Source organism: Antrostomus carolinensis, unplaced genomic scaffold (genome assembly GCF_000700745.2).
Source record: "Antrostomus carolinensis isolate BGI_N321 unplaced genomic scaffold, ASM70074v2 scaffold17492, whole genome shotgun sequence".
NCBI lineage: Eukaryota > Metazoa > Chordata > Aves > Caprimulgiformes > Caprimulgidae > Antrostomus > Antrostomus carolinensis.
The window spans coordinates 12,848-22,211 of NW_010301798.1; the positions used below are offsets into that span (position 1 = coordinate 12,848).

Below are 9,364 nucleotides of genomic sequence, written 5' to 3' on the forward strand. Positions count from 1 at the left end.
TGTAGGAGCTTTAAGGCCCCTTCCAACCCAAGCCAGTCTGGGATTCTATGATTCTAAACCTGAGCAGATCAAGAGCCCTGAGGGTGATGGCTGGTGTACGAATGTTTTGCCAATTGACCGGGCTGGCAAAAAAGACACAGACACCAACTTAATACTAAAACCAAACTTATTTTACTCTAGTTTAAAACAGGGGGGGGGGGAAATAAAAAGAATAAGCAAGGTACAGAGTTAAACAGGGTTAATGCACCTCATCATCACTACATAAGAGAAAGCAGAGTGATTAAGAAAGATTAATTCTACATCACTAATTGCCCAAATACTGATCATCATCCCCATCCTGTACATCAGCTGGGGAGCCCTGTCACAGCGAAGGATTTGGAGCCTTTCCCCAGCAACTGGGAAGTCCCACGCAGTGCGTCCACTCATAGGTGGGGTCTCCATCTTTGCTGTGAGATGTCCTGCTTTTATACCACCTAACAAACAAACTACACAGACAGGAAGGCACAGGAGCATCTGGTGGGTAAACTTCGGCTTCACACGGGCACATCCTGGGTTTGGCCAGGATCTGTGATATGTCCGAGAAGCTGCTGTTTTGGTAATTCTGCACCTGGCTTTGGGTTGTAGGAAGAAAAGTCTCACGGTCTTATTTCATGCTGATGTTATACAGGTTGGGAAGAAAATCTCATGGTCGCATTTCATGCTGCTATGGTCCAGGTTGGGAAGTTCACTCAAAAGTCAACTTTAATTTAAGGTTTATAATTTAAGCCTTTGTATTTCAGTGAAGCTGCACCTGGGAGGTACTGACTTGCACCCCCACAGCAAAGCTGAGAGTGGTGCTTGTTGTCTTGCAGGTGGTGGGGGATGTGGACACGACCCTGCCCAGGACTCTGGATGAACTTGGCATCCACCTCACCAAAGAGGAACTGAAATTGAACATTCGGCCCCTCCTGCGGCTCGTCTGCAAGAAGTTCTTTGGGGAATTCACAGGTAAATGCTGTTTGTCTTCCCCTCCACAATCTTCCCAATACCCAGTCTCACGTGGACGGAGTTAAGGGCTGTGTGACACCCGTGGAGTGCTCACTTGCACAGATTCCTTCTCAGCTTTCCAAATACAAGATATTAAGCCATTTGCCCAAAGGACAGTGTGACACCGCTCGTGTCTTCCCTGTTGCTGTGGGTGCACTGCAGTCAGGATGGCTTTGCCATGTGTTTATTGCCGTCCCATTTCTTTTCCTGCTTAATCCTGATTTCATGAAGTATTCCTTTTCCAGGCTTTGTGGACATGTGTGTGCAGCACATCCCCTCCCCAAAGGTGGGAGCCAAGACGAAGATTGAACACACCTACACTGGTGGTGTCGACTCGGATCTAGGGGAGGCCATGAGTGAATGCGACCCTGACGTAAGGAAACTTTTCTGCTTTGCTCTGAGTGTCCAGAAGCGTGGCATATACGTCCTCTTGTCACTACCTTGGCAGGACAGCTGCCTCCTAGACAGCCATCTGCACAGATTTGACTTCCAGCATTTAGAAACCTCTCATCCGCTACTGAAACAAATCTCTTCGCTCTGAGAAACTTGAGCTGCCTGCCAGGGCAGCCCTTGAGAGAGAGAATTGTTTGACAGTGTTCAGAGCAGAACAGGACTAGGTCAGGACTTCAGAGCACGTGGGAACTGCAGGGTGATTTTGTGTCCTTTTACTGCCTTTTTTTTTTTTGTCTCTTTGAAGTTTAATTCTCTCTTCAAACTCTTAAGAAAACTGATGAAATGAACTGTACTGATAAAAATAACCCTACATTAGTTAGTCAGCACCTTTCTTATCAAAGCCTTGCAAAAACCCTCCTCCTCAAACAGCCTGTACTGAGCTGTCATTCAGAGTTGTCTAGAGCCACCAACGCCAGCCAGCAGCTAGCGAGGAAAAAAAAAAGCCTGTGACTTTTGCTCTAATGTCTGGTGAGAAAATGAAACGTTTATTTTAATGAGTTGTGATTATTACTCACATAAAACTATACAGTGGTGACTGTCACCGGATCACCAGTTGTGGAGTGAGTTTATGGGACTGAGAGCTGCGATCTGTGGAGACCTGGGTGCTCTGCCCTGAGCTGGTTTGCAGGCAGAAGGTGATATTTCTTCTCATGACTTTGTCCCAACCACTGTTTACTGCTCCACAAGAGGAGGGAGGAAAGCTCCAGAAAAATCCACCAAAGTCATTCCAGGGGTCTCCATACAGGGCAGGAAGATGTAAGGCTTCCAGGGGGAGGAAATAAATCATAGAATCATAGAATGGTCTGGATTGGAAGGGACCTTCAAGCTCACCCAGTCCCACCCCCCCTGCCAGCAGCAGGGACACCTTCCACTAGACCAGGTTGCTCAAAGCCTCATCCAGCCTGGCCGAGAACACTTCCAGGGAGGAGGCATCTACAACTTCCTTGGGCAACCTGTTCCAGTGTCTGACCACTCTCACAGTGAAGAATTTCTTCCTCACATCTCAGCTCCATCTCCCCTCTGCCACTTTCAAGCCATCACCCCTTGTTCTCTCACTCCCTGCCCTTGGCCAAAGTCCCTCCCCAGCCTTCCTGGAGCCCCTTCAGGTACTGGGAGGCCGCTATAAGATCTCCCCGGAGCCTTCTCTTCTCCAGGCTGAACAGCCCCAACTCTCTCAGCCTGTCCTCACAGCAGAGCTGCTCCAGCCCTTGCATCATCCTCGTGGCCTCCTCTGGCTGCTCCAGGTCTCTCTTGTGATGGGGGACTTGGCAAGTCAAAATAAAGTTTTCTAAATTCCAGCCCATTAATCCTTTTGTATCCATGAGTCCTACCAGGTCTGTGTCCGTTTCTTGACTGTGTTTTGAAAGAGGCTTGTTCCTCTCTCTCTCTCTCTCTCTCTCTCTTTTCCCTGGAAAGGGTCCGCTGATGTGTCACACAACAAAAATGTACAGCACAGACGACGGCGTTCAGTTCCACGCCTTCGGCAGAGTGCTCAGTGGTACCATCCATGCTGGGCAACCTGTGAAAGTCCTTGGAGAAAACTACACCCTGGAAGATGAGGAGGATTCCCAGATCTGCACCGTCGGACGCCTCTGGATCTCGGTTGCGAGGTGCGGAAAGCTCAGGCAGTGTGTTCATTTGGGAGGAAAGTCACCTAGAGTCGTGGCTGTCGGGGACAGGGGGGAGAACACGCTGTGAGGGGCCTGAGACTGGCTAGCAGTGAGCCCTGCCCTGATGCTCCTCTGCCTTTTAGGTATCACATTGAGGTAAACAGAGTTCCTGCTGGCAACTGGGTGCTGATAGAAGGCGTGGACCAACCCATAGTGAAGACTGCAACCATCACGGAGCCTCGGGGCAACGAGGAGGTACTGTGCATAGCTGGTATGGCTCAGCCTTACCGGGAGTCACGGTGGTGGAGCACGTCCCAAAAGCTCCAGCAGTGAGGTTAAAGAAACCTTGTCTGCCAAGGAGCCAGGGCACAAGAGCCACTAAGGGAAGCAGAACATCTCCAAAGGCTGTGTCTAACTCCAGGGGCCATCTCGTGATGCAAAGATTCATCTCGTTGTCCTTATCTGGTTTCAGGCTCAGATCTTCCGTCCGTTGAAGTTCAACACCACGTCTGTTATCAAAATAGCTGTAGAGCCAGTCAACCCCTCAGAGCTCCCCAAAATGTTAGATGGTCTCCGCAAAGTCAACAAGAGTTACCCCTCGCTCACTACTAAGGTATTGCTGGTGTATGTCTGGCTGTTTTCAGCTCATGCTGTGGGCTGCCTTGTTGCCTGATCTTACAAGTAAATATTGCTGTGGGTTGTTTTGTTTGTTGTGGGTTTTTTTTTTCATGCTGTTGCAGTTGATCTCATAAATCATGTGGAAATAGCAGAAAGCTGTAAACCCAGCAGAAAAACACACACACACACCTTGCTGTGCCAGGCAGGCAGCTTTCTGCAGAGCACATCAGCACTTTCTGCTGGAAAAGGCTGTAGGAGTTTCCTTGGGGTGCTCTGATCCTACATAATTTATTTAAAGCTGATACTTCCTCAGGCTTGTGTGGGAGCCTGGCAGGCAAGAGCCTGTGGGCACTGTCGTTGGCAGTTGAACCCCTTTCTTATTTTTTCAGGTGGAAGAGTCTGGGGAGCACGTGATCCTGGGGACAGGAGAGCTCTACCTGGATTGTGTGATGCACGATCTGCGGAAGATGTATTCAGAGATCGATATCAAGGTGAGGAAATGAGAGAGGGATTTTCCTAACTGGAGGGGGGGGTTGACCCTCTGTCTCAGAAGAACAGGAAAATAAACCGAGCTGAATGCACAGCATAGGTTTCTTTATAATAATTTTTATATTTTCTATTTATCATGTCCCTTTAAAAGGAGAGAAAAAAAAACCAGACTGTTAGGATGCAAAAGTAACTCTTGCAGCCTGACTGTGTCACACCATTGTGATCAAGAGCCTGAATATTGGCTTGGAGAGGGATATGTGACCATATTCCAGCCTTTGCCTGTACTTCAGCCATTGCCTGGCTAGCATCAAATAATTAGGGCCACAGAGATGATGAGGAGCCTGGAGCATCGTCTGTATGAGGAGAGGCTGAGAGAGCTGGGACTGTTCAGCCTGGAGAAGAGCAGCCTGAGAGGGGATCTGATCAATGTCTATAAACATCTGAAATGTGGGGGCCAAATGGATGCGGCCGGGCTCTTCTCGGTGGTGCCCAGTGACAGGACAAGGGGCAATGGGCACAAAGTGGGACACTGGAAGTTCCACACAAATTTAAAGAAAAACTTCTTCACTGTGAGGGTGTCAGAGCCCTGGGACAGGCTGCCCAGAGAGGGCGTGGAGTCTCCATCTCTGGAGGGGTTCCAAACCCACCTGGACACTCTCCTGTGCAACCTGGTGAAAAAAAAGGGGGGTTGGACTGGATGATCTCCTGAGGTCCCTTCCAACCCCCACCATGCTGTGATTCTGTTATTAAATTGAGTAGGATTTATCATATCTGGAATTAGGTTTAAATGTTCCTGTCTTGTTTGAATGAAGGAGTTGGTAAAGCTGCCTATGGAGGTCTCAGTGGTTCATACACGAGGCTGATTAAAACACTGGCAGATGAAGCAGGTTTTTTTCCTGTAGGTGTTCAAAAGTTTCAAACAGTCTCTTTAAAAAGTACTTGAACACTTTACAAACCCATTGTCATTATTCCAGGTCGCTGATCCAGTCGTGACATTCTGCGAGACAGTGGTGGAAACATCCTCCCTCAAGTGCTTTGCTGAGACACCCAACAAGAAGTAAGAGCCTGTGGGCAAGCTGGGTGCTGGAGAGGGGGGTGGAGGGGTTCACTGGGGACTATAGACCTCACCCCCTCCAAGGGGGCTGTTCTTGGTGGCTGTTCTCCAGACCAGTGGCACGTACCTGAGCTAGCAGCCATCCGCTGCAGTTGAGCTCTGCTCAACTCCTCACTTGAGTCCCAAGGATGTTTCTGTGGTTTGTAGGAACTCTCAGAATGGAGGGAATAAAAAGTGAGCCACATCCTCCTTTCTTTGAGCTAAATTTCGCACCTTCTCAGCAGTTTTCTGGTGCTTACAAAACTAGGAGATGTATTAGGATCCTCGAGCAGGTGCCAAAGAGCCCAGTGCTGCCTTCAGTCACTCCCCAAGCGTTCCACGAGCAAAAGCTTTGTCTTCTTTTACTCATTCTTAATCTTGAAATGGATTTTTTTTCCCTCCTGCTGACGCACTGGAGCCTTACAGCCTCGTCTTCTTCCTCCAGCAGTGCATTGTGAGATGTGTGTGTTTGAAAGAGGGAGGCCTGAGGAGAAACACAGACTGAATAACTAGGATGAAATCTGGCAGCATGGGACATTTTAATGCCTGAATTTTCAGGGAAATCATGATCTGTCACATGCTGAAGATGGCTTCCCTGTGTTCCCTTGTGGTTTCTGGTTCCTCTTACCCTCCTTTATCCTGGGATACTCTCTCCATGGTTGGCAGCCTTATTTTAGGGAACAGAAGGGTTCCAGTTATGACTGGTCAGTCTTTGAACTGTTGGGCGTGTGGAATGTCCTGCTCTGGGGACAGGTTGGTGGCATTGGTGGAGTTCTCCAAGGCAACATCCTGTGTGTCAGACACAGTGAGTGCTGGCTCTGACACAGGCCCATGGGCTTCCTTCTGCAGCCAGGACGAGCGCTGGATGTGTGGCAGGAGGGATGGAGCCACGCTGTCCTGTAGCAGCCTCCTCCTGGAGTTGAGCAGACTTTGGAGAGCAGTTGTTAAGCTCATGGGCTGTCTTTACAAGCAAGACAGTAACAGTGAAGGACACGGATGGCTTCATCTCCCTGGCTGTGTTTGAGGCAGTGCACAGTCCCTGAGGTCCTGCCAATTACTCCCATTTCCATCATTCTGCAGACTAATTGCAACTGTCTCTCTTCTCAGGAACAAGATCACGATGATTGCTGAGCCTCTGGAGAAGGGACTCGCTGAGGACATTGAAAATGAAGTGGTACAGATAACGTGGAACAGGTATGACCCATCTGGGGAGAGCAGGAATCCTTCTAGAAGCAAATAATTGGGGGGAAAAAGGGAATGCTGGGACCTGCAAGGTGTAGAGTATCAGCCAGCAGCCTGTGGGCAGGGGTCCTGGACCCAGTATTGCTGCCAGCTCGTCTGTGAGCATCCCTCCCCCAGGAACAGACGCTGCGAGTAAAAAGCAGAGACTGTTTTAACAAGGTCATAAACACGTTGTGAGTGCAGGTCAGATACTTGTTTCCTAAAGTTTCTTCCATTCTTCTTCTATCAGAAAGAAGCTGGGTGAATTCTTCCAGACCAAATACGACTGGGATTTGCTGGCTGCCCGTTCCATCTGGGCCTTTGGGCCAGACGCCACTGGCCCCAACATCCTCGTAGACGATACGCTGCCCTCAGAGGTGAGAAATGCAGGCAGGGGGGTTATGTTTTAGTGAAATGTTTGTTCTGTGGTGCCCAGACGTGACTGCTCCTTCCAGGACCTGCAGCAAGGTCCTAGTTGGAGTGCTCGTCAGTTTGCCAGATCTCAGATGTGCTGTATTTCTTCCACCATCCTCCTGCACAGGCTTGCAAATTGCCTGTTATTTTTTGGATGTTGCTATTTGGGCCAACATCCTCCAAATTAGCAACTAAATCTCCTGCCTCTCAGGGTTACCACCATGTGAACTCTGATAATTTATAGCTCTAGGTGCCAAACGCTGAAGATGATGCTTCTGAGCTGTGAGGGGGAAGGATGGACATTGGGAGTAGAGGGGGACATTGCTGCTCTTATAGGAACTGGCTTTTAAACACTGAGGTCTGTCTGTTGCTGCCTGTGATGCAGGTTTGGTCTCTGAAGCAGTCTGTCTGTCTGTCTGTCTGTCTGTAGGTGGACAAGTCACTGCTGGGCTCTGTGAAGGACAGCATTGTGCAGGGGTTTCAGTGGGGGACCAGGGAAGGGCCTCTCTGTGATGAACGTAAGTAGGACCTAATCAGATCGATTAAATTCTTCCATCTCCAAGATTGACTTGACTCTCAATCTCACCAGTCAAGTGATTTTGCTGGTGCAGTCCCTCAGTGGCCAGTTCCCTTCTCACACCACAGCTGGGGACAGTTCTGGGGGGGGGTGACAAGGGCAATAACAGAACCTCCCCCTTTTTTTTCCTGGCTGCAGATGCCACCCAGGTGCTGGCACTCGCCGTCTGCCAACAAACCAGAGCTCGTTAGCTGGCAAGCTGGCTCCCCCTTAAGATTTATCATTATATCCACAGTCATCACAAACAAACATGAAAACGAATTCCCCACACCAAAATCAAAATGACATCATCACAACACCAGACAAAAGTGGACAGTTTACACCCAGTCCACCCCTTGGCTCTGCTCGTGCAGCTCACTGAGCACCCTGCAAGATAAGCTGCTGGATTGTTCGTGTTTGATGTGCAGGGTCAGGATGTGGTTGTGCTTTCCCTGCTGGAATTAAATGTAGGAGAACTTCTGGTGGCTCTAGGTCTTTGGTTGGATGTTTGCTGTGTGCTCAGGGTGAGTCCCAGGGGAATGACTCCCCCTTGAGTCACTCGCTGTCGTTTCTGCCCTTCCTCAGTGATCCGCAACGTGAAGTTTAAGATCCTGGACGCAGTGATTGCTCAGGAGCCCTTGCACCGGGGTGGAGGACAGATCATCCCGACGGCCCGGAGAGTCGTGTATTCTGCTTTCCTGATGGTGAGGACTGTGCTGTGCCAGACTGAACCCAGCGCTGTGCCAGCTCCTGTGGGCTCTGGGGAGCGTGGGCCACACGTGTGCTGCTGTATCTGCCCCAAGGATGTCGGTTCAAACTGGCTTGTTCATCCATTCATGTTTCCAGTGCCCTTGTGGGCTGGCAGACGGGTTTTACCAGTGATCACGTTCCAGTCTGGATGGAAACTTGTGTGCATCTGCTCCATCTCCCCTTTTTGCTACTGGTTGGCTTGCTGGGAAGTGTGGAAGTGTGGGAGAGGGAAGCGGATGACTCATGGCCAGAAGGAGAAAAGCTCCTTTCAGTGTCTGTGTTGGTTCGGGCAGCCCTGGGACAGCAGGAACCCTTTCCTCCCCAGTCAGACGCTGTGTTTGACCAGAGCACACCAGTCCCTGGCTCTGAGTTGAACTGAATTGTGTTGGCACTGCTGGAGCCTCAGTGGTTTGTGTCCCTTTCTCCTCACAGGCCACCCCACGCCTGATGGAGCCGTACTACTTTGTGGAGGTGCAGGCTCCTGCCGACTGCGTGTCCGCGGTGTACACGGTCCTGGCCAGGCGCAGGTGAGCTGCCCTGACCAGCTGCCATCACCTGAGGATTGCAAAGCAGCAGCTGCTCGCTGGGAATCTGGGTTGCTGGAGATGTTCACGGTCCCAGCACTGCTTGTGATGCGAGGGGAGAGGGTGAAATCGGTATGAAGTGGCAGCTGAAGGCTTCCTGGACTGATCCCAGCCCCTGGGCTGTGTGGGGAGGGGATGTCCAGGATCACACATGGCCTTTGGTTTGTGCCTGGTTCTTCCTGAGTGTCAGAGAGGAGAATGTATAAAGGGACATGAGACCCCACCAGCTGTGCTGTGTTCAACTCTTGGGCCCCCAGCATAAGAAAAACATGGACCTGCTGGAGCGGGGCCAGAGGAGGGCTGGAGCAGCTCTGCTGTGAGGACAGGCTGAGAGAGTTGGGGCTGTTCAGCCTGGAGAAGAAAAGGCTCTGGGGAGACCTTCTAGTGGCCTCCCAGTACCTGAAGGGGCCTGTAAGAAAGATGGGGAGGGACTTTTTACCAGGGCCTTTAGTGACAGAACAAGGGGTGATGGCTTGAAAGTGGCAGAGGGGAGATGGAGCTGAGATGTGAGGAAGAAATTGTTTGGTGTGAGGGTGGTGAGCCAGTGTCC

The 9,364-nt window shown here is 50.4% G+C and overlaps 1 protein-coding gene across 1 annotated transcript in view; it reads left to right on the plus strand.

The window, feature by feature from the left end:
• EFTUD2 (elongation factor Tu GTP binding domain containing 2) overlaps positions 1 to 9,364 on the plus strand; it is a 23,588-nt gene that overhangs the window by 11,826 nt on the left and 2,398 nt on the right. The window contains exons 12-23 of the mRNA XM_010163612.1: positions 852 to 987; positions 1,272 to 1,399; positions 2,896 to 3,089; positions 3,233 to 3,344; positions 3,562 to 3,702; positions 4,097 to 4,198; positions 5,171 to 5,253; positions 6,397 to 6,483; positions 6,761 to 6,887; positions 7,355 to 7,442; positions 8,066 to 8,184; positions 8,663 to 8,757. Coding sequence (XP_010161914.1) covers positions 852 to 987; positions 1,272 to 1,399; positions 2,896 to 3,089; positions 3,233 to 3,344; positions 3,562 to 3,702; positions 4,097 to 4,198; positions 5,171 to 5,253; positions 6,397 to 6,483; positions 6,761 to 6,887; positions 7,355 to 7,442; positions 8,066 to 8,184; positions 8,663 to 8,757 — 1,412 coding nt within the window. The remainder of the gene's footprint in view (positions 1 to 851; positions 988 to 1,271; positions 1,400 to 2,895; positions 3,090 to 3,232; positions 3,345 to 3,561; positions 3,703 to 4,096; positions 4,199 to 5,170; positions 5,254 to 6,396; positions 6,484 to 6,760; positions 6,888 to 7,354; positions 7,443 to 8,065; positions 8,185 to 8,662; positions 8,758 to 9,364) is intronic.